This window comes from Colossoma macropomum, unplaced genomic scaffold (genome assembly GCF_904425465.1).
Source record: "Colossoma macropomum unplaced genomic scaffold, Colossoma_macropomum, whole genome shotgun sequence".
NCBI lineage: Eukaryota > Metazoa > Chordata > Actinopteri > Characiformes > Serrasalmidae > Colossoma > Colossoma macropomum.
This window is the reverse complement of record NW_023494806.1, coordinates 13,102,230-13,127,414: the sequence shown is the minus strand read 5'-3', so window position 1 is coordinate 13,127,414 and position 25,185 is coordinate 13,102,230. Positions and strand designations below refer to the sequence as shown.

The 25,185-nt window shown below is 38.5% G+C and overlaps 2 protein-coding genes across 2 annotated transcripts in view; one reads left to right on the top strand and one right to left on the bottom strand.

Annotated features, from left to right (window-relative positions):
- ttc37 (tetratricopeptide repeat domain 37) overlaps window positions 1-13,258 on the top strand; it is a 24,908-nt gene extending 11,650 nt beyond the window's left edge. Inside the window, exons 30-41 of the mRNA XM_036599191.1 lie at window positions 72-195; window positions 295-519; window positions 1,055-1,127; window positions 1,313-1,366; window positions 1,466-1,577; window positions 2,684-2,812; window positions 3,419-3,543; window positions 4,270-4,434; window positions 5,191-5,343; window positions 7,774-7,904; window positions 9,161-9,290; window positions 10,921-13,258. Coding sequence (XP_036455084.1) covers window positions 72-195; window positions 295-519; window positions 1,055-1,127; window positions 1,313-1,366; window positions 1,466-1,577; window positions 2,684-2,812; window positions 3,419-3,543; window positions 4,270-4,434; window positions 5,191-5,343; window positions 7,774-7,904; window positions 9,161-9,290; window positions 10,921-10,992 — 1,493 coding nt within the window. The 3' untranslated portion in view covers window positions 10,993-13,258. The remainder of the gene's footprint in view (window positions 1-71; window positions 196-294; window positions 520-1,054; window positions 1,128-1,312; window positions 1,367-1,465; window positions 1,578-2,683; window positions 2,813-3,418; window positions 3,544-4,269; window positions 4,435-5,190; window positions 5,344-7,773; window positions 7,905-9,160; window positions 9,291-10,920) is intronic.
- fam81b (family with sequence similarity 81 member B) lies at window positions 12,386-25,185 on the bottom strand. Its single transcript, XM_036599194.1, has 7 exons — window positions 24,994-25,185; window positions 22,848-22,966; window positions 21,227-21,356; window positions 17,590-17,696; window positions 14,889-15,024; window positions 14,440-14,635; window positions 12,386-12,519 (listed from the first exon to the last, which is right to left on the bottom strand). The coding sequence occupies exons 1-7, from the start codon at window positions 25,177-25,179 to the stop codon at window positions 12,386-12,388; spliced, it is 1,008 nt and encodes a 335-aa protein (XP_036455087.1). The 5' UTR covers window positions 25,180-25,185.

Here is a 25,185-nt window from a genome sequence, read left to right as displayed (position 1 = left end):
AATGCTAGTACATAATGTTTAATAACGGTTTCAAAGTTTCTGACTGTGTGTATGTTTTCATTTCATCTCAGCCTATGAAAAAGCTCTTGCAGTTGCCTCCACTGAGAAGGAGAAAGCATACATACTGACAGCTTTAGCTTTACTGCAGCACAGACTGGGAAACATGGACACTGCCAAAACTCTGCTGTTCAAGTGGTGAGCCAACTAATCTGCAACCAAAACACTTCTGTATTTACACTCTGTGCCTGGGCCTTAATCCTCATCTGTCCATGTGTACATTTATCCTTCACACAGCTCTTTGCTTAAGGAGCCTGTTCCGGAGAGCCTGGTGTGTCTGTGTGCTCTGGGCCTGGTTCATGGAGATGTCACCCTGGCTAGCGCTGCCCTCTTGGAGCTGTTTAAGCTGGAGGGAACACTAGGGGGTGCTGTGGAGGAGCGCTGCTTGCTCACTTGCACTCTGCTGGCCCTGCAGGGCAACTATAGCTCAGTGCAGAGAGAGGCTTCTAGGGCTGTTTTCAGGTACATGGTGAAACCACTGGGAGTTTGACGTTGATGCTGATTTTGAGGCCTGTTTTGAAGGTCAATTTAAATGATCAAGACCAGAATGCAAATATAGAGATCTAGTTTCAGATCAGTTAATTGCTAAATGGCTTCCCAGAGCCATGTTTATAGCCAAAGTCCAAACATCTCAGTTAGATGTGTTAAAATTGCTACAGCTAAGCTTGTAAAGTTTAGATAAGATGGTGGACATTTGATTAAAGTGTCCTTACTTATTTATTACCAAATTAAGAACGTAAGTGGCCAACTCTTTGAAGTTTCCAACAAAATTCAACCACTTAAGAACCCTTGCAAATCATGCCTGGTTAATTAAGACCCTTCTTCAATTAAGTTTAACTGAGTTGATTAAACGGCCCAAAATTAAATGAAATTGGCACCTAACCTCACAAATCTGCTTTTTATTTGTTTTTATGTAGCCCTAATTTATAGCTGTAACTAGTCACACCATTATTTTATTGCATATAAATATTTTCTGCTTGACTATTTCTTGTGACAGGAACCCAGGAAATCCATCCCTCTGGGCTCTGCTGTCCAGACTGGTGCCACAGTATTGTCCAAGCAAAGCTGACGTAAGCATCTCTGAGCCATTTTAACGCTTAAGGAAATTGTGTGTTTTAACCAAAAACCTGTCCTTTTACATTTGCCATCACTAAAATGATGAAAAAGTGTTCATTAAAGCCAGAGTAAAATTATTGTCTTCATTAAAGCTAGAGTAAAACTATTAACTGGCTAAAATCTCTCATGTCTTCACCAGGGAGGAGCTGTGGCAGGCAGTGTGGCCTGCCATGCTAGCCTGACTTTGGGAAAGGTGGGTTTAAGTTTGTAGCCATTCTAGGCACATGAAGCAGTAGAACAGGAGACCATCCTGTCTCATGTCTCATTTGCTCATCCTGCTTTTGCTCTATAGAGGGCACTGCTGTACAGTGGTGTAAATCAGTTGGCCTCAGGCAGACACTTGAATGAAGACAGGAGAAGGAATGCTCTAAAGACCATCCAGAGAGCTGTACTCCTCTGTCCTGGTGAGTATAGGTTTAAGCGAGGCCTGGCTGGGTTCTAAGCCATACTACATGGGGGACAAGAATGTGTTAATTATGTATATATGGTACCATTCAAAAGTATTAGGAATCTGAATACATAATTTAAAACCATGTATCTTGGCAATAAGTGTATTTGTGTTTCTAAAAACATCATATATCATTAAAACAATGCAAATAAAAATAAAAAACAAGAATTTCTTGTATTCAAAAAAGTAGCTGGTATCTCGAGTTAGTCTGTCTAACTCAAAGTCCCCAGCCATCTCATAGATTTGTTCAATTCCAGCATCAGCACTCCTGTGTTAACATAACAAAGACTCATTAGCTGAACTAGATATTGAATACTAACTATATAACTACAAATAATGCTGGGCTTTTGCAAGCTTAGGGTTGAAAGGGTTAAACAAACACATTGACACTACATATTGTAGTGGCTCCACCCCGCGACTGACAGGAATGGCTGAATTTTGCTGAAAGGATCTGCTGCTAAGAACTTGTTGACGGATACCACAGGACACCTTCACAGATCTTGTAGAGTCAATGACTTTGCAGGTTGGAGCTGTTTGGGCGGTATGTGGAGGACCAACAGCATATTAAGAAGCATATTGGTCATAATGTTGTGGCTCAACAGTTTATAATGTCCACTTGACTGTCATGTACTTTCATTTATACTGATGATGAGGCATTAATTTATCCTCAGTATGTATTACTCTGGCTTCGGTTCATTGTCTCATATAATTTGGCCAGAGTGGGCATTGACGGATGCATATCATCAGGAATAATCAATACTCCATCCACTGTAAACTGATCCTTGGAGGCTTAAGAGGTAACATTGTTTAAGAAATCTGTGTACAGCTCCCTAAGGAGCACTTAAAGCTTCAATATGTATATAAGGAAGTGTTTTCAACAATCAGAGTTAGTTCCATCATTTGGAGCTGGAGGATCTGTAGCAGGCATGACCAAATGATGATCTGGTCATGGGGCACAAGGAACCAAGAAAATCCATGGGTAGTTCATATTTGATGTGCAGCAGTTATGTAGAAGATGCTCTGTCAGGGAATTTAACTGTTTGTTTTCATCATTTCACTCAGATGATCCTGCAGGGTGGGCGGGGCTCATGGCTGCGTGCCACACTGAAAACACAGCATGTGCTCTCTCAGGCTCCAGCCCTTGCAGAGAGGGTCTAGAGAAGGTGCTCATGACCAAGGTGTCTGAGACAGGTCAGTGGATGTTTTGTACATTTTTCATGTATGTGTCTAGAACATGTTCTAAATGCATCACATTGTGGTGAGAAGAATTTTCCTCGTATTTTTATAGCATTGAATGATATATCAGCGGCTGTTATATTACTTGCTGAGAAATGGGAACATTATTATTATTGGTCCAGTCTTGGAATTTCATACAAAAATTGGTGGTTTGATTCCCCTCCTATGAAGAAACACCACTTTTATATTAATAAGAGTATTTGGGCCCGACCCATAACTTCATCTGCTACATTCACCTACTGTTGTAAGAGGCTCTCGTAAATAATTTAAATAACTGCGGAGTGACTGCTGAGTAATATCTCATGCTTACATTTTTTTTATATGGACTATAAAGTGAACTTGTTTTCAGGTGCAAAAAAAAAAAGTATTGTAAATTATGCATTATTGGTATCTGTTTTGGCCAGAACAAGTTGTTAATTATCAGTTACCGTCATCAGTTGAGAAATTCCACATAGGTGCATCTCTGTTTTTGTTCATATAAAAAGCATGCCAAGGTTGCTGTGTAGGTGTGTCTATGTGTGGGTGTTCTGACTGTGTTCTGTACTGTGTGTTCTCATACAGTGAAAGGCTTGCAGAGGGAGGATGGGTTGTTGGCTCAGGCTCTAGAGAACTGGACACTGCAGCAGACTGTGACTGGACTCAAACAGAGCGGACAGTACGATGAAGCTGAAACCCTCTGCTCACAGGTTGTGTGTGTGTGTATATGTGTGTGTATGCTTGAATTGCTATCCTCGTGAGGACTATATGGCCTCTCAGTGATAGGACACAATGATAGGGCATTTTGCTGGTCCTCACTTGAGCATGTGTTGTTTTCACCACAAATTACTTTTTTTGGAAAAGCTAAAAGAGCAGAAAATTGCATTTTGGATTTTTAAGTTGAGGTTAGGTTAAGGTGTAGGTGTAGTACTACTTGGTTACAGTAATCCAAAACCAGTAGAAACCAATGGAAGTCCTCACTAGTAATGTAAGACAAACATTTGTTTGTTTTGTTTTTCTCTTTCTCTGTATCTCTGTCTGTCTCTATCTCTGTCTGTGTCTCTCTCTCTCACTCTTTCGCTGGTCAGCTCATCTCTTGTCACCTATCTGTGTGGGCCACAGGTGCAGACGCAGACAGACTGACCGTCATTATTTATGACTTTAGCTTTAGCAGCAGAAATGACTGTCAGAGCCATGATATTTGTAATCTGTCCCATCTGTCACCCCCCACCCTTCTCTTTCACCTTTCCATCCTCCTCTGTCTCTCTATACATCTCAAAACGTCATTGTTTCTTCTTCTGACCTTTTGGGTGTCACCTTTTGTGCTCATTGAGTGCTTCTTCAGCTTTGCTCAAAAAGGTAAATTCTGGTTTAGTTATGAAGATACATAATAAACATAGTGATTGTTACATGGTTGTGTTGTTTGGTTGTCACAGGTTTTAAGTGTGTCTTCTGAGCATCCTGCAGTGTTCCTGTTGCTGAGGCAAGTTCAGTGTGAGCGCCTCCTACTGTCTGGTGGTGGTAATTGTATACCAACCACAGTGCTAGATCAGCTCAGTTCTGCTGTCATGGCCAACCCCACTTCAGTGTCTGCCTGGCACGTGAGTACTGCAGGACACTGACTGACTGAACAGAGCTGGTGGCTAATCTCTTGCTAGACATTTAACTTTGGTCACTCTTTGGTCACTGATTTAAGTGGATCTTTTTAATAATTTTCAATATTGACGGGTGGAAAATACGTAAATATGCTTAAGTGAAAGTATCATGTTTTAAAAGATGAATTGAAAGTTTTCTTTGTTTGGGGGATTTGCAGTACTAGATCTCACAAAGATGAATTAGCATGATTGTGGGTTACACTTTTAATAATACTCAAGTGAAGTACAAATCTTTCTTAATAATACTGACGTATAGTAATGAAACACAATTACTTGAATATTTTCCACATGCATTAACAATTTCATCTGCTTTTGCAGGTTATGCAAGTTAGGATAATTTTCTTTTAAACTATCCTCCTCTTTTTGAAATTTTTTAATACTACAAATCTAGCCATGCAGATATGCTATCCTTGATTATGATGCTTCATAAATGTTTTCATTTGCTTGAGGACAAACCTTTGATGTGCAAGTTTCTTTCGATCACGTACTTTTCAGCAAAGTCTTCATAAAATAATGCTGCAGATGTTTTTAAAGAAAGTGGGATATATTTATTTAGTTGTGGTTGAAGTTAAGTAAGAATGTGTTAAATCTCATTCAGATCTACTGCAGATTTCATTTTTGAAGTGCTATATTTATCTTTCTTTTTTTGTTTCTGTGCCTGTTTCTGTTCTCACTCCGCTTTTCTCTTTATCTCCTTCTCAGTGGCTGGCAGAGGTGTACCGCTCACAGGGTTTGCTGGCCCAAGCCTCAGTGGCCCTCAAGCAGAGCCTCCAGCTGGCCTCTCAGCTAGGCCTCCACAGTGGAAAGATTGGCAGCCTTCTCCGCCTGGCTCTGCTTGCACTAGCCCCATGCATGGTGAGTACATGGGTCTTCACTGACATTTGGGTTTATGCCATGAATATGCTTTTCACTATATTTGTTTAGTAAGAAAAAGAAACTTTTATGGCACTGCATGACCTATGTGTGTGTATATTTACATTAAGTAAGTATTCAGTTTATGAGATAAGAGTGCATGTATGGATATGAGTATTCCTTGCAGGTTGTTATATCATTGTAGCATTATCAAAATATGTTATTGCATAATAAAAACTTGTTTTTTTTTTTAATTTCACATTGCTTTCAGTGTTTTTCCAAATGAGGCTTAACTGTTGGTGGATTAATTGTGCCTGGTCAGAATATTGCCTCAAATAAGAAAAAAAACTAAATTAAAATGTTTTTTTTGTTTGTTTGTTTGTTTGATTTGTCTGTTTTTATGTTTGTTGTTTTTTTTTCCTCACTGTTGCGCAGTATCTGTAAGTCACAGCTGTGGAGAAGTTTAAACACAGATGAGAGACAAACGTTCACACACGCAGAGCATACAGCCTGTGTTGTCTCCTGTAGTTAGACATTGAAGTGAGGGGAGAGTGGAGAGTCCGATTAGTGTTGCTGACAGTAAAGCAATGGAAAAGTAAACAGCTGAGGCTGACAGGAGGGTCAGCATGGCTTTTGTCTCCACACTCATGAGACTGCAGGGGATGGACGGATGGGTCCTGCTAGCAGTGTACTGTCAGCAGAGGTGTTAAAAAGACCTTTCACATAGAGATACTCTGAGCAAAAAAAATGACAAAAGGAGGTTGACCCTTCAGGCAAAGGTATAAAGTGTCTTGCCTTAAATTACCCTAATTATCAAAAATACATCTTATAAAATGTTTGCCGTTATTTGTTTTATTGATAGTTAATTTAATATTTTGTAAAAGACTATACAAACAACATCCCAAAACAGATTGATTTAGGGTGTAATATCTCTCAGTTTAAGGTTTTTCTGAAATGTACCTGCCTTACAGAAACTGTCCTTGAGTGCCAATTTTTGTTACAGAGCTAATTGGAGTTAAAAAAGTTTGGCTTCTCAAATAAAGTTTGAATACTAATTCCCATATTTACTACGTTTTCAAGGTAAAACCTCTGTGAGAAATGAAGTGTTTTGTTTTTATACGCACATGCATACACACACACAGGCAGGCAGGCCACTTTATTAAGTACACCTCCTTGTATCTACACTCATTGTCCACTTTATCAGCTCCACTTACTATATAGGTTCACTTTGTAGTTCTACAGTTACAAACATTAGTCTGTCTGTTTCTCTGCATACTTTGTTAGCCCCCTTTTACCCCGTTCTTTAATGGTCAGGACCACCACAGAGCAGGTATTTTTCAGAAGGTGGATCATTCTCAGCACTGCAGTGACACTGTGTGTTATGTGTGTTGTGCTGGTACCATGCATATGCATATATATATATATATATATATATATGTGTGTGTGTGTGTGTGTGTGTGTGTGTGTGTGTGTGTGTGTGTGTGTGATAGTAAATTGAATATCACTTGGTTTTGATCTAAAATATGTCTTTAACGTTTATAAATTTCAGATCTCAGGCTGTTTTTCTTACCAAAGAATGTTTACGTTTTCGCAGATATCACAGAATTTTTTTTTCCCCAACAAGGCTGAACAAGATGTAAATAAATGTGAATTCAAGTATATATGTAGTGTTTAGAAGGGCACAAGATTTCGACAGTATGCCCTCCAGTCTCAACGAGGCAACATTTGGCCTCTTTTCCCTCAATGTTCTTTTCCTTTCAGTCCTTATGCTCATGGTATGGTAATTATCCCTGTTCTGTCAGCTGAATTTCTCTTTCATTTTAAGCTGACTCCAGCTTTGCCTCTTAGATTAAATTAGTCCCTGTGAATAGCCACTCATTTTAAGGCAATCCCTTGATTAAAATATATGTGACCTTCACATATTCCCCTTTACTTTCATTTATTTTTGATTGTGGTAATAGATGAATCTAAATTAACCAAAATAAGCATCCTGCTTGCATATATTCAGTTCATTTGTTCATGTATATGACCAATGTGGGGGAGTTGGTAACAATTAGATGTGCATGTTTTGTTGTTGTAGGAGGCAAACCTACCAGCTCTTCTTGTTAGCTCATTAGTTAATAATATGAAATTAGCTTGTGGATTATGACAAAAACGTATTTTGAGTAGCTTGTTTGATATTATATTTGGTTGTAAATAACCATTTAGATGTACAGCCGTGGTTGTGGGGTTATATAATACACTTAAGGAGATTACATATAGGGAGTAATTTGTCTGAACTTGCTAAGGAATGTAGAACGGCTAAAGTCAAAGAATAATTCGATAGTAATAGGAAGTAACAAGACAAGGTTATTGAGATTATGTTGTGTGCAGCCTGCAGTGACTAAGCTTTTTTATGTATGTGTATGTGTGTATGTGTTTCTGTGGCTCTAGGCTGGTGTTGGAGGAAATGAATGGAAGGATCTTGTGCGGGATGCCTGTACTGAGGTGTTGAAGCTGGGCCCCTCTCCTCCAGCCCTTCTCTTTCAGGCTCTGCTTCAGTATTCCATCAAGATGGGTGCCAGGTATGCTGAGCAGGAGAGAAGAGCACTTTGTGGGCAGCTGTTTTAAAGGAATATTCCAGTGTTTCTCAACTTTGTCTCCAGGGGTCGACATTGCCTATTACCCAGTGCTCTGGCCACATCATTTCACATTTTGGCCACTAAAAATGCAGAGCCTTTGAGATTTTGGAGAATTTTCCCCTTTTATTTTTTTTTCCTTTTAACAAACCATTAAACTAACCAAATTTTCATACATTGACAAATATCCACCATCAATAACAAAACAACTACTTTGCACCTTCCTGCAAGAGATCCAGAGCATGTTTAGTTCCACATAGAGCTGCATCAAATCAGATTTTATCTGAATTCGCCAAGTATAACATTAAGGTTACCACCACAATAGCAGACAGCAAGTGATTACTTCTTACTAGAGCTCCAAGCATTTCTTCATAGCTGGCTTGGCTTGGGTTATTAAAATATGGCTTCGCTGCCAGTGGCAGTGCTAATGGAAAAACAAATTTGGATAATGATGATGACTATGAAAAAAACAAAATTAGAAAGTTCATAGTCAAGTGGAAGAAAGAATATGTGTGGCTACAGAATGATTTTGAGATGGAAGTAATGTTCTGTCAAGCATATTGTCAGTTTCCACCACAGGCCCAAAAGTTCATTACTTTCATCAAAAGTTCATGTATTTTCACAAAAAGCAATATATGACTGTATTATATATATGAAGTATTATAAATACAGTGTATATATGATAAACATCTTTTAATAATTCTGGAAGATTCATTGCCTTGGTGGCCATCTTCATCTATCCAAGAAAGCAAAATGTACTGACATTTCATTAATACTGTCATTAACTCTGTCTTTGTTCTACAAAAATGTGTTTTGCATAAATGTTTGCTGATGTAATTCAGCAATTGCCCAGTGGCTATTGTGTGTTTAGAGTCAAAAGTTTTACTGCTCAGTTCAAAGTGCATGTGCACACACTGAAATAATTGTCCATATTGATCATACGCTACAGTTGTGGCAGGTAGAGATTAGGCTGATTAATGCTGGAGAATTCCTTTCAGCAGAAAAATTCATCCTAACCAGCATTATCATGCACATCAATGCTGTGAAGCTCATTTTAGCCCTTTGGCAGTTTGGCCAGAACAGCAATTTAGCCAGCCAGTGGAAGCCCTGCTGTCAAATGCAGGTGCCATATATATTGACTTTGGTTCCCTCTCAGCTTCTGTTTTATTTATCAATATATGATTGTCCATTCTCACCCCAAGGGAAACGAGGCGTCTGTTAGAGAAGATCGTTTACGGCCCGTGTTCGGGAGAGGCTAAGACGGTTGCATCAGTGGCCCGTTGGTACCTTCTGCGCCATCTACATGCCAAAGATGACCTGCAGCTTATAGATGTGAGCACACATTCCTCCTTACACTGATCTCACACGGGACTATGACTGAGACTTTTTGAGGAGAAGGAGTCTCAGTTGTAGTATAATATGCTGGAGTATGAGTCATGTAAATCCACTTAACCTCTTAAACTGTGGACTATCCAGTAACTATTCCAGATATATACTTTATATGCATTAAAATGTGCATTGACTTTTTAAGCTGCCTTGACAAAGCAAACTCACTGTTCTTCATTTTATTATTTTGTGCTTTTTTGGTAGTGTTTTAACAGACTGAAATTTTCAAGCTTGAGCCACAAAACTTTGCACGACCATAGTTTTGAATTTTCTATTCTGTTCTCTACCTGCCACAGATATCACAAAAGACAGATTTCCTTGGCAAACACCTGGGATACTGTAGCAACAGCATAGCAAAAGCCTAGCAACACCTTAGCAACATGGGATCTGGGATTCAATTGAATCTGGCACCCTCTTAGCAACCACCTGGGATAAAATGACAACATCATTCAGGATATATTTTAAAGTTCTGCTACTAGTTTTTAAGGCTCTAAATGACCTAGTACTCGCTTACATCACAGAATGTCTGTTTATATTCTAGCACGTGATCTTAGATCTGCAAATACTGCCCTTCTGCAAATATCTTCTGTAAGATACAGAAAACATGGAGAGGCCTTGTTCAGTCATCATGCTTCTAAACTGTGGAACTCAATTCCACCTTTTATTAGACAGTCAAGCTCAGTGCTCCCTTTTAAAAAGCATCTAGAAAGTATCACTTTAACTTAGCATTTCATTAAAAGTCCACGTCTCTTGGTATTTATCTTTTAATTTGATCTCTGTCATTTTCTTATATGATTCTAAAAGAATACTTATAATTTCTTGTATTACTGTTAAGCTTTATCACCTGTCTGTAAAGCAACTTTAGCTGCCAACGACATGAAAAGTTCTATATAAATAAAAATTATTAGATTATTATTAACACTTTAGCAGCCACTTGGAAGTTCATAGCAACGGCATTGTCAAGCCAGCTTAAAGTGTGTTTGCGTGTTTTCCTCTTTTTGTTTTCGTTGTGGTCATAGATCTATAGTTACTATTAGCAGACAATAAAAAAACAAAAAGCTGTCAGTTATAACAAAACAGCTCAACTTTGTCTAAACAGCATATTCTAAACTTTCAATCATCACCACAAGTGTTTGTAAGTAGAATAGAATATATTTTATGATCTGAGTTTTTTTCTAATGTTTTGTAGAATGTTATATTTTTAACCATATTTGTCATTTCTTGATTTCAAAAAGAATGGATAAAAAGAATGGAATATCAGACTCAAACCTATCAGTACAAACATAATTGTGTAACTACATGATTACATCACTATAATTTATGTAAATACGTTTAAACATAGCAAAATGTAAGTACTGGCTCTTGGCTCATAATTATAAATAGTTAAAGTCATAAAATCTAAATAATCAATAGTTTTACTCATTTAAATTCATAGCATGCAGACTTTTCCATATTTAAGTGTTATGATGAGTTATGATGCATACAGTGTCACTATGTTTAGTTGTGTTTATGAGTCATCAATTTTAATTTTGAAAGCAGTTTAGAAGATCGTGAAGATATTTTTTTCTGTTTGTAGACTCTAATGGTGGAGGCTGCTGCCACAGGAGACTCAAGGCTGTTGGAGTTCCACAAACGCCTCTACCCCTGAAACCGCCCAGACTCATCCACTCAGGACCAAAGCCAACCTGCCATGCAAGAGCCAATACAGCAACTACATTCTCAGTTCTGCCTCTTCTGCATTATGTCTTACCTTCTTACAATCCAGTCAAGCATGTTTATGGATTTAGTCACCCTTCCTCGGTCTTCAAGAAGCACTTTTATTGAACTGTGATAAGCATGTATGAGTGGAAAAGATGATCATGTGATCTGTTAATTAATCAGAATCAGCATTTTTTTGTACAGGTAAAAGGCCATGTATTTATATTGGATGGCTTTGCAGTTTAATTTGGGACAGTGCCTTCTTTCATCTCACACTCATCTGACCTTCACAGTTATGAGAGCCAAAGGGGCCAGCCTGTTTCGTTCCTGATATTCTGCAATAAAAACTGAAATGAACAGAGCTGACATCAGGCAGTAACAGCTATAAGGCAATCCTGAAGCACTTTGTGATATTGGCACAGCACTGGAGGAGGGCTGCTCGTGATACTGCATGAGAAGTCAGTTCAGTAAGAGTGCCTGTTTTAATTGAGGCAGCCTTTGCCAATGCAAAAAAGTTTGTTGTTCTTTTATTATATATCTGCTGCCAATTAAGGAAAAGAGCACCCTGGCCAAATAAAATATGAAGGAAGTTTCTCCTTGTCCAGCAGCAAATGGATCTCATCTTGGATCCAGTCAAGAATCCATGCGCTTTACCTCTGAATGCCAACACATTTGTCATCTCTTGTCTTTTCGCAAGTGCTTAATGGATAGACAGAAAAATATTGTCAAATCTTTGTGAAATTAAGAGAACTTCTAACTTCTAACTTCTAGTAGGTGGGCTATCAGAGTTAATTCTGTTGAACAAATTGCAGTGGGCTGTATGCTTTTTGTCAAATAAACCATGTGAGCAAATGCATGAAAACTGGCACTGGGATAATTTGCATGTTTACTCTGGCACTGCTTGCAGCCCAGTAGGAAACTTTTTTTTAGTAACTTTACCACCATAACTAACAGAAGTTTATGTGCATTATTCTATTATCCTGACTGTAAAGTAATAAAGTAAATGCATTAGCTGGAGCTGTATACCCTGGTTGGCACAGGTAACTGTCCTCTTCTTTGATTGACCTCCGAGATTGGGCCTGAAAGAACATCCTCTGCTTGACCTCATGGACACTAACTCATTCCAATTGGGCACGAAGTGAGGACCTTCTTTAATTACTTTGTACTGATACTGTCTAACTCCAATTACATCATGGGTCACAACGTCAGTGATGACACTGTTCTTATGGATTTCTTTCTTTGATGCAATTATTCTGCCTGAACATAATCAGTATGTGGCAATGCTGGTATAAAAAGGCTCTGCTCTTCATATCCTCCATTACCATCTTTAGATTCCTTATAGCTCAGGCATCTGGCAGTGCTGCCATTTTTCTCCGAATCTGTCTGATGTCTTTCTTCAGTTCTCCTTTGTCTAGTTTGGCCTTGGCATCACCAATGTGCCTCAAGGAAGCGATGGCATCCAGGGCCGACTGGAACCCTGTCAATCACGAGTTCACAGACAAATACAGAAAACTTTGAGGACCGTCTACAAACACTTGTAGGCCTTCTTCTGTGACAGTGAGTGTTGTGTGTTTGGAGTCTCATCTATAATGCATTGGCCTCCCTCAGGTTGCTTCAGAGCAGAAAGTGAGAGGTTGACTGAAAACCTTTAGCTTGTGTCATGCGGTATAAGCTGAATACTGATTTGTCAAGCTTTGCTGTCACCGATTGTATTTACTGAGGTGACCTGGTGATTTTGTGTCAAGGGCTAGGAGTCTGTCTGGGGAAGGCTAGCACTTTGGGGGAAATGAGGTGGAAATTGGCTTTGGCATATATGTCCAAAAGTGTGTAGACACCTGCTCATCCAATGTTTCTTCTGAAATCAAGGGTATTAATAGTATTTGTCATGGCTTTGCTGCAGTGACAGCTACTCTTCTGGGAAGACTACATTAGATGTTGGAACAGGAGGATTTGTGAGGATTGCATTCAGCCATAGGAGTATTAGTGAGGTCAGTTTCTGATGTTGGATGATGAGTTCTAGATCACAAACACTGCCCTTAGTGACCTTAAAGTCATATGTGGCTACTCCAGAGCATTCCGTATTTTATTGACAATGCTGTGTGTGTGTGCAATTGAACACCTTAAAGTATCTGAATTCACAAATTAGAAGGGCTGTGTAGATACTTTTGGACATATTGTCTATGCTTGAAATTAAATTGGCTTTATCTACAAAAAAATGTCATGTTTTATTTTTGCATGGCCATTTTCCAATCTCTGTCCATTAAAATTAAATTAAGGCTGATATATGATCACTTCCGCAACATTAAAAAAATATTAACACACTAGTAGCATATTTCCAAAATGTTAACTTTACAGGAGACTGAAAACACCTTATTAACTTTAAATGGAAGTTAACAGTAACAGGATTTCATTACGCATTTTTAAAGTGTTTCTATTGCTCTATTCATCATAAAATGGCAGCTGTACTCAAATTCTGTAAAAAAAAAAAATGGAGATGCAAGTTTTAGTCATGAAGAGCAACAATAGGAACATTACCTCTGTTCTAATTGGCTGTCCTGTATTGTGCAGTCTGGACTGAAACACACTGTATAACTTTTGTGAATGGCAGAGCTAGCCTGCCACAGGCTGAGTAGCCAGATATGTGAATGAGTTAGTTCTTGTGAAATCACTAAAACACTGAATTCAGAACTGGTTGTTTGCAACGTGGTTTCCATATACAGATTGTATGGAGTTGGAAGTAAATGTGTGTTTTTTTCCACTTATTTTAAACAATTTTAACATGTCAACTTACTTTATTTCAAACTGTGATGGAAATTCAGTTTTCCATGAAATGGACCACTATTAGCAAACACACAAACCACATAGAACGTTTAATTAGAGTGCACACAAGGCAATATAACCAGACTTGCAGGAGTAAATGATGCAGTAAGCTATAGTACTGCCAAAGAAATCAGATACTTATCTGTTGACAAGGAGCCAGTTTTCCAGACCCAGAATAAGTCTAGGCTAAAAAGAATTTTTCCAGTGATTGATCACTGTGATCACCACAAAATTTAATCCGGTCTTTAGATAACTGTTCTTTGTGTGCCTGGTTAAGGCACCATCTCGTAAATCAAGTGAAAATAAAACAATGAGTCATATTTCAAGTTTTTTGAAGTCAGTGGTTTGAGAGGCCACTACTGGCAAGCTGTGCAACAAACTGTCTTTTAAACCAAATGATCTAAGATCTATTATGTTCTGTTGCACTTGCTTGCATGTCCAAATGAGTTGTATGTTTTCTTAATGTCTTTCATTAATTTTCATATCTATACCGTCTGTGAAGAATTTTGATTTTGTTTTCATATTTTCCCAAACCATAGTCTTAAATCTTTAAAATGTAGTTGACTGGTCCACTCACCTGACTGATACTCTCTCCTCATCTGCTCCAGTTCATCTCGGAAGCTCTTCTCCAGATTGTCGATCCTGCTGCTAAGTTTGCTCTCTGATCGTTTGACCCGATCTGCAGAATGCTCTTTCTCCAGCTGCTTCTCCAAGCGCTCCACGTGAGCAGAGAGGAGATCCACATGAGCTTTCAGCTTCACCTCCATGTCCTCCTGTACAAACACAAATACGCAAGGGTCATACAACAGTGTTACATAAGCCTATGTTATGGGTTTGATAATTCATGAACTTGAGTGTAGTCATGTGCTTGAATGCATCTTCTTCTGTGAGAGGCTGCCTCAATATTGCTTAACTGTGACTCATGCTGTCAAACATAAGCTAAAATGCATGTTTATCATATTCAGTTCAATCAGGCATTTTAACACTGATCCTGAACATGAACAAAGTCACACGCAGACTGTTTACCACTCTGTCCTGTAGCAGTGCGCGCAGCTGGTGGCTGTCCTCTGTGTGTGTTTGGGCTGTGCTGCTCAGCTGCTGCTCTGTCCACCTCCTGAGCCTGGCTGATTCCTCCTCCAGCTCCTTCAGATCACTGGATGTTCTGCACAGCCGGCATAGGATAACTCAGTTAAATTGCATTTACACTGATATACTATAGCTAAGCCCATTGGACAACCAGCACGGTCAGTTCAAAACATCTCACAGGTGCATTACCTTTATGTTGAAGTACAAAATGCTTCCATGAACATTTGTCAGTAATGCCTCGTTCATGTACTTTTGCTTGAATGACCAAGTGAGTCCCTGGTATGCATAATATCGGCATCTTAAACACAGCTGAACATGTGCATGAATTGGCTTACTGGTGTGCTGTGCTATGAATGGCTAATGTAATCTGGTTGGTCTACGGTTAGTCTAATCTTGCAATTTGATTGTGTAGTTAAATCTTGCAGTCTGATTAGCCTGCTGAACCTGTGCTCTGATTGGCTAGTTGAACCTTGCTGCCTGATTGGCTAGTTAAATCCTTCGATCTGATTGGCCTGTTGGTGTGGATAGTTTAATCTTTTAATCTCATTGACTGGCAGAATACTGTACTCTGATTGGCTGGTTGTTAAACCTTGCAGTCTGATTGGCTTGCTGAGTCCTGCGATCAGACTAGCTAGCTAAACACTGTGGAGTCTCACCCAGCTGGAATCCGTTTGGCTGTCTGAATACTGTACTGTAATTGGCTATTTGAATCCTGCAAGATGATTAGCTGGCTGAATACTGTACACTGCTTGGCTGGGTGAATATTTCAAGTGCTTTTATAGGCTTGTTGATCAAAACTGGTATGAAATTAGCTTTAAGCTATATTTAAGTCATAAACCTGTGGTCAATAAGGGTATAAGGAATTTGTACACATGATCATCCAGGGTGGTCCAGCTCCCTAGAATCCACCTACAATGCTAAGGGTGAACCCACTTGATGCCCTGTGTAGCTGGCACAGGATAACTCACATTTACATTACCTTTATTATATGTTACAATCATTGTTAATAGGACTACACATTGACATTAATATTAAATGGTTTCCACGGGTCATAAGTCAGTACATAGCCCAATAAAAGAGACTAAAATAAGCATCGGCAATATTATAAAATGCTTCACTCTAAGGTCATCTTTGGCAATGTTTGCATTAGTGTAAGAGTTATGTGTCTTTCTCGAAAGCACCATTTTCCCTTGATCTGTTTGTTTTCCCATTCAGTGCATATGACTTGTTTGAAAATTACAATAAACTCTCCAGAGCCACTTTTCTTGTGCAGCCGTGCTAACACAGTCTGCAAATTGTTTTTTTTTCCTCTTTTTTTTTTCTCGCTAAAACTCCATTCTCGTCTGAACTTGGCTGCTGTGATGTGAATTACAGTTAAGACTCTCTCTGTGGGAGAAGAACAGCCATATGGGTGGCAGGCACTGGGCAAAGTCAAGAGTCACTGATCCAAAGTTCGGTTTCCTTTGCCACGCGGCTCAGCTTGCTGCACACAGGCCGGCACAGACGGCATTTACAGCCATATATGATAAGTCATACATCTCCCATGGGACCCATTTGTACCAAAACAGAGCCACATAAGCCCTTCATGTTCTTGGTTCCCACTGAAGCAAATGTTCCTGACAGACAGACTCGACTGAGTTGGCCCACAGTCAAACCTCTGGGAAAGAATTGCTACAGCAGATGCTCAGACCGCCAATAAGGCCCAGTTTATGTGCTTAAGAGAGATAGGTTGGCAAAATTTACACAATTTTCTCATTACGCTAATTGTAGTTGAATGGCCAAGACAAGTTAAGTGTTTGAAGTGAGCCTCTTTACTTTTGCACGGTAGCAATGAGGCTAATTTGCTGCTTATGTAGTTTCTGACATTGTATTATATCTATGAATACAGTTTACATACATACTGCTACATGTAAAATGTACCAAAGTATACACTTAAAAATGGTTCTTCAGGGTTCTTTTAGTAATGAAAATGTTTCTATATAGAACCATGAACACTCAAGGAACCATTGACTAGAGGGTTCTTTGCATTGTGAAAGGGTTCTTCAGATTGATGGAGAATGTTCTGTAGATGGTTCTACATAGAATCTTGTTTGAAAAGGGTTCTATATAGCACCAAAATTGGTTCTTTTATTGTTACAAGCTTAACAATGTAACAATAGAAGAACACTTTTTGGTGCTAAATGGAACCCTTTTCAAAAAGGTTCTATATAGAATTATCTACAACACATTCTGAAGAACCCTTTAATCATGCAAAGAGTGTTCATGGTTCTATATAGAACCATTTTCTCTACTAAAGAACCCTTGAAGAACCATTATTTTATCCTTGTACATAGCTGAAAACAATAGTATCCTAGTACCCATTTTAAAGCCTGAACTTAGTTTGAACTTTTGTACATATTTAAAGATAACAGTATGTCATACAGTGCCAAACTACATTTGTAGGAAGGGGAAATTGTGTATCTGACTTTTTTGATTACTTATTGCTTTCAGTGTTTGTATCTCATTAAAAGTGATGCAATATGAAATACTACGTTCCATTCAGTTTGAGTTGCAAGCTTGCATCTTGGATGTTCATGACATCACTTAATATTGATGATGTAGACTAGTTTCTTTACAAAATTCTAGTTGTAGATGACCTTACTTGGTTTCAAGTTGTTGGATGTCCCTTTGTAGGTTTGCTGTAGTATTCTTCTGGGATGCAGTCTGCTCTGACTGTGAAGCCTCCAACCTTCCAAGTGACTGTGAAATCTAACAGAAGACACATTGTACTACTGGTAAGATGGCTGCAGCTCTGAAATGGGACATTCTGCATTTTTTTTTTTATTGTATTTTCTTTTTTTCCTGATTCTACATGTGATACACATTTATGTGGCTTTTAGTAACAAAAACACTCATTTGGGTCAGTGGTGTTAGCCATTATTTTACCCTAAAATTGTTTTGAACACACACCAATGCTTTCAATATTGTGTATTCGTTGTAGTTCAGAAGTTGAACAACTGTGAACATTCAGCTCTTGTGTTTACAGACAAATCAACATCCACTTTATTCCACTGCTGCACTCAGTGGCAAAAGTTGAGAAAACTGACTCTTGATGGAACATTCCATTTACTGCAGCACTGTCGCTGATGGTGACAGAAATTTCCATCGCTGCTCCAATAAAAACAATTAAATATCTGCTTTTCCAGCATCTGTCTACCATCAACATGTAAACGCAGCTTTAGAAACAGACTGTTTTTATTACTGATATACGTTGGCCAGCTGATGCATCAAGTACAACTCATTTTATCTACAAGCTTTATCTATTTTATCAGGTCCATTTACCATATAGGTGCAGTTCTGTAGTCCTACAATTACAGACTATAGTCCATCTATTTCTCTGCATATTTTACTAGCCCCCCCTGAGAATAGTCCAGACTATAGTCCACCAACAAAAATATTCAGTGAACAGTGTTCTTTAGGTGGCATCCTATGACCACTGAGCTAGAGGAAGACTACAAACTGTACAGCAACAGATGAACTATTGTCTCTGACTTTACAACTGCAAGATGGACCAACAAAGTAGGAGTGTCCAATAGAGTGAACAGTAAGTGGACCCAGTGTCTGAAAACTCCAGCAGCACTGCTGTATCTGATCCACACATATCAGTGCAACACACACTACACAACACACACCACCATCACATCAGTGTTACTGCAGTACTGATGATCCACCATCTAAATAATACCTGCTCTGTGGTGGCCCTGTTGGTGTCCTGACCACTGAAGAGCAGAGTAAAAGAGGGCTAACAATGTATGCAGAGAAACAGATGAACTACAGTCTGTAATCGTAGAACTATGAAGTGCACCTAAATGGTAAGTAGAGCTAATAGAATGGACAATGAGTGTTCATTTAAGGAGGTCTACTTAATGAAGGGGCCGGTTGGAGTATGTAAATGATCTCTGTTCCGATTGGCTGCCCTGGAGTCTCATTCAAAAAGCAGTTCATGCTAAAACCCTCCTTATAACTTATGAAGTTATATATGCATGGGTTAACGTGTTGTATAGGCTGAATATACATATACAAATACATATGCATATACATGTGTCTATGTAAATGTAGATTTTTGTGACATCACAAAAACAAATTCAAAACAAGCTGTTTTTGCAGCTTCATTTCAGTATATGTACTGGGCAGTGAACAGCAAGTTTTGGAACTTTAATAATGTTTATATACTGCATGAATAAATGAATAAATTGTAGCACTCGTCACATTGCATCCTCATTTGGACAATTATGCAAAGAATACAAAGGACACATTAATGAAATGCACAACTTTTCTGAAATTCACATGCATCCTGCACCCTCGGCCTATGGCTTTTGTGCTGGTCAGAGATAGTGCTCTCTTATGTACTTGCTGCTGACTCTCACTGACCTGTTTCCCTTTCATTTTCAATTATCTTTATGGCAGCTTGGGACCACCCCCCCACACACTTAATGTACTTAAATCACAGTGATTTACTGTGTGGCTCTGAGCTCTGCAGCCACTGCAGGAACTGAGCTATTTGAAGGGAGAATGAGAAGATGGCCTTTTTTTCCAATGGAAGAACTCCAGTAGAAATGAGCTATAGCCAATAGCAGTGAGCTATAGTATGTGTTGGAGCTGAAGCGCTTACATAATTCAAGCAGATTCTTGCATGCTCAAGAAATGTGTTTATTTATACCTTCATAAAAGAGCACGAGTCGAAGCCCATCAGTACAGGCACAGCTGCGTTTTGAGCTGCAATCTTTCTGTTTTGTGCATACTCTCTTTGGCATATATCCAGTGAACATACTAGATTATTAACAATTAAGTCTTGATGTAGCTTGTTAGTTTGTGAGTAAAACTATGGATACATATCCTGTGCTCCCCCCAAATAACTAACTAACCCACTAACCATATATATATATATATATATATATATATAAATATATATATATAAATAAAACAATATATTGTCGTCTTCTTTCACACTCTCACAGACTCTCAGTCTTAGTTTAGAGCTACATCTTCATCTATGCTGCTTCTGTCAATGATTGAGATTAAGATGAAGTCACAAAGTTCTTATAAGGTCTTATATAACTCATCTATGCTCAACTGTTTACTGTAGCATGTCTTTTACTGAGTCACATTTGTTTCCATTGGCCTTTTTCATTAACAAGTAGTTTTGACACCAGGGCGGATGTTACCTGGATGTTTTTGTAGTGTATATATAAACAGACATACACTATAAAAAGATGCAGCCACTTCTGAATAATAAGATGAACCAACTCTGAGAACATGAAATTAAAGCTGTCTCACTTTTGAATAAATAAATAAATACTCTCCTTTATTCTCTTTTAAGCTGCACACCCACACAGACTGTTGTTAGCACAGTGCTGCCAGTTCTTTCTTTTTTGTAGCATCAGTAATAATGTACCCACTTGTTGTATACCTTTGCTACACGTATTAAAGTGTTGAAAGGTATAGTATTTCTATGCATTTTATAAATACATCCTGCTAATTCTTAGAATCAGGTCATTCATGACCAACCAAACTTGACAGTATGACCTAGTCAAAACATTTTTAATGATGATGCACATAAAGAATCTTTTATTTTAATGGCTCTTGTGATTTAATGTGGCATTGCTGGGTACTTAAAGCGATAGTTTGGCAAAACATGTAATCTACTCAAATAGACTTTCTTGTATGATTTTATGTGTATTGTTACTTTGTAAGCTTCAGGGTGGCGGCTAATACTGTTTTTTTAATCTGTGCAACACAGTAGTGTTTTTTAGATAATAGCATGTCATAGAGTATCTGAAACCACATATACAAGTTTTTTTGAGATTACTTAGTAGCTCGACACAGTTTGAGGTGTGTGGGATGCTTTAGATATGCAGTTTGCACAGTGCTCACTGGTGAAATATAAGCTTTCATTACCTTTAGTGACAATAGCCTCGTAGCACCAGTGCAAAACTAAAGATGAAAAATTCAGACACCAAACATTTCTTGGCTGATTGACTGCATTTGACTCTGTACGTTTGCCAGTTGTCAGCTACACAGATTTGAACTGTCATACTATATGGGTTATGAAACAAGACTACTTGGCACAAATCTTCAGCTGAATTTTGTAATATTTTTCACAACTGCCACCCACTTCGTGTGAGCTACAGAGCAGTTCCTCCTCATCCTGGTTCTCAAGATTGGATTAACTTTCTTTTAAAGGCAGAACATCTGAGATTCATGTAATGGCGTTTAACATATGCTCTTAACAGTTTTACCTTAAGATCCATGTCTCGGAGTCGCAGCTCAATCCCAGACCGCATCTCACCAACTTCCCTTTGGAGCTTCATGATTTCCAGCTCTCTAGCTTTGACATCACCTGACAGCTGAGCTATGCTAGCATCGCACCTAATGAAATAAGACCAGATGTGCATGAACACGTGAAAGAGGTTGAAGCATCTCAGATTTATGAAATATGAGTTATGGAGTCCATATCAGAAAAATTTCCCTTGTAAGCCCTAAAATAAAAACATCTATGAAAACTAAGCTGCAAAAACAGCCCATTTAGAATTCATCATAGTTGTGATGTCATAACTGTGAACACATTTATATATGACTGCCCATACAGTCTACAGCAATTTAGTGATAAGGAGTGTTGTCACTGCAGACAGTCTGTAGTTGAGTTACTGGAGCAGAATTTTGTGGGGGAAAAACTACTAAACATTGTACTGTTCCTGGCTGTCAGAAAGCAAATGCATTATCGACATCTAAAAGACGTATTTTTTTTCAGCCTTTGGGATTGCTTTTTAAAGAAGGCAACATACAATACCAGTCAGAAAGAGAGGTTGGGAAATGTAAAACTGAATTATGTTTTTGATTCATAAAACTACACAAAGCATATAGAATATGTGCCCTTTAATGAATTTATGTATTTATGAAAAGCAGGAGGATTGGTGGTGGGAAAAAGATTAGAAGATGCAGCTGCTGAAACATTTTTCTGCAATAGTAATACACGAGTGACATAGAGGCCACATGACAAATCTAACATCTATGACTGCAGTTTCAAGCCATCAAAATCATAAATTAATTTACCATCTTTGTATCGTTAGTCATAGTTGAAGAGCATTAAGCAGACATGGAGGACATTAAATTCACAGAATCGATTACTTTGTCCTGCTTGCCACAGAAGGAGTGACCTCTCATCAATGCCTGGTCACTAATGCTGTCCACTCGCTCTGACCTGCAGTAGTTTTGTTAAAGTGATTCTTCCTCATTGTGGCCTGCCATCAATCAGGGTCCCAGACAAGATCACCTTTATGACTCATCCCCTCGTGTGTATATATAGTTGCTGATGCTTCTGTGTACTCTTCTATTCTACATATGTTTTAAATAAACGAAGGTTGCTCTCTGACTTTTGCACAGTAGTTATGTAGGTACATAATTTATTACATAGTCTGCACTTGTACTTTCTGTTTATCAGCGAATCAGAATAGAGTTATTTACATATTTCCTTCTTAAAGGCACACTAACTGAAACAACGTATGTAATTGTAATAAATTTTAAAGGATGACTGGCAAGAACTTTGGGGTTACAGTGTCCTTGTCACATATTGATGCATGTTGTGTTGATGGAGTTAAAGTTATTAAGATTAATTGTTGTAACACTTCTCATACAAACAACCGCGCAGTGAACACTGAAAGAACTTTCTCTTTCTGACTCACTTGTGCTCTGAGGTGGAAGTTGCACAACTTTCCACACACTGAAAAAAAACTTGACATGTATTTTGCTGACAAAGATGTAGGTGGATAAGAAGGAGCACAAACAGAGGGGCTGTGTGTGTGTGCGTGTATGTGTGTGTATGTTGTCTTGATGACTTGACATCGATGCTGTGACCGATACCTGGCCACTCTGCCCCGGAGGTCTCCAATGCCAGTCAAGTTCTTGTGATCCAGCATTTGAACTGCAAACCTTGTCCCTGATGCTACACCGTCCCTCTGAACAATCTGAGACTCCAGCACCTGTGAGTAACAGCTGGTTCAATATGTTTTCTTCAAGTGAATGAAGTCACAGTCACTTTGATGTATACATTACTATGCTAATGGAAGCATGCTAAGCTATGCTGGTGTAGATTGAAACTAGAAACCAGAAGGTATTTTAGATGTTTTCTTCAACATTTCAAGCTTTTAGGAAGACAAGAAGCATACTATGCATAGCAAAATCCTCTCGGGTTATCTGCCTTGATCACCACTTTGCAATTATGAGCTATTCTAGATGATACTTTTAGTATAACTCTTTCCTCAATGTTATACAGCTTTTTTTTTAACGGCCTCCTACAAATCATTGGAAATGTATGCAGTTATTGAATACTGTGATCATATTACAGTCATTGTATAGATATGAGTACTGTGAAAACGTCAAAGACCACTCTTGATTTATGTAATTTCCAATCAACACTGCAATGAAGTACAAGTTATTTGTTTTTCAGCAAAAACAGGAAACATATATTTAAGAGGAAATTACACAGAAACCACAAAAGCAAAATATAAGATCACTTTCAGTATTTAGTGTGTCCCCATTTTGCCTTTATACAGCTTCCATTCTGTTTAGAGTTTTTCAAAGAAATCTGCAGGGATTATTCCACACCTCGAAAGTTCAGTCTTAGAAGTTGGTTGCATTTTCTGCTTCTCACGATCCAAATAATCTCAAACACATTCAGTGATGTTAACGTCTAGATTCCGGGGTGGCCAGTCCATTGATCTGAAAACACCAGCAGCTTCGGGTGTTCTTAAAATGTTTGCAAATATTTTTGTTTTTTTGTCTGTTTTTGTCTATTTTCACACTAACAGCTTCTTGACAGCTGCACATTCTTTCAGGCTCATAGTGTTAAATTGTCTTCTCACAGTGGAAGGATGGACAGAAACACCTGGGGATTTTTTCAGGTCTAAAGCAAGAGTGGAGCTTGATTTTCTCCTCTCTCTCAAAGATGAAAGCTTTAAATACTGTTTATCTGATGGTGATGGTTTTGGTGGTCTACCAGGGCTTGCATGATTGCTACTTATATATCGTATATCTTATATATAATCTCCTAAGAAATATCTTCTGAAAAATTACTTACTTCTGCACAGTACTGTATCTGCAAAAACAGTGATCTAAATTAGTGAAAAGCTGACTTGAGAAAAGTTCTATTATTCTGCAAGAAAGAAGCTTTTATATCAGTTGAACAGACAGTGTTTCATAACCAACACTAGTATTTTAGTTTATATGCCAATAGATTTGATTACTTTCATTGTAGATTCATTAAAGTATTCTGGGTGTAAAAAGCCACACTGTGATCTGAGCTATTGTTTAATCTCAGATAGAGGTGTGGGTTTTTAAAGCTGGTGTGATGGAGGCCTTTGTTATTGTTTACTTTTCTCATCTACTGTGCAGAAGCAGTTTTTTTGTAGTTCCCACTGACATCACTCTGTGGAGACAAAAGCTTTTTCTGCCACATATGACCCACGGACATTGATTTATTTAATTAATCCACTTTTATGCCCTGTTCCTACATAATGTATTCCCTCAGCTAAATGGTACTATTGGCGTCTGCCCTGAAAACCTCTCACCATTTATTGGACGTCATTAAAATTTTTGCTTACACGTGAGGAATGAGTGAAGAGGAGTGGGCCAGCTGCAGTTAACTGTGGCATTTTGCAAGTGTAATTAAACTGATATGAGGAGGGATGGAAAGAAACACTTCATAGTTTTACTTTGGACCATTTTCCAGTCCTAGTCTGGGATGTCTTAAATTTCAGATGTTGTGGAGCTGTGAGGAACTATCTAGTGGTGACTGTCTGATCGAATATAATTGAGTTTGAAGAAGTTTGTGTCCAGTGCAGCCACTTTATGCCTTTATGTTGGAGAAAGGTAGAGCTTTTCTAATGTGATAACATGAAAAATGTGAAATATGATCTGTGACTTGATGTTAGATGAAGAAATATTAACCGTGATCTCTGCTAGACATTTTCAGTGTCACTGATAAGAAAGAGACTCAAATTCCACTAACCTGAATGTCCTTGCTGAGCTGTTTGACGATATGTGTGATGGTCTGAACATGGTTCTCTAGAAGTTTCCTTGCAGACGCCTCCATTAGAACAGATCCCTGGGTAGCACGTAGGCTGCTGACCATGTCCTCTTTGATCTGGAAGGCCTGCTGTAGTAAGGTAGCCAAGGTTCGCTCCTGTCCGGTCATCTCTGA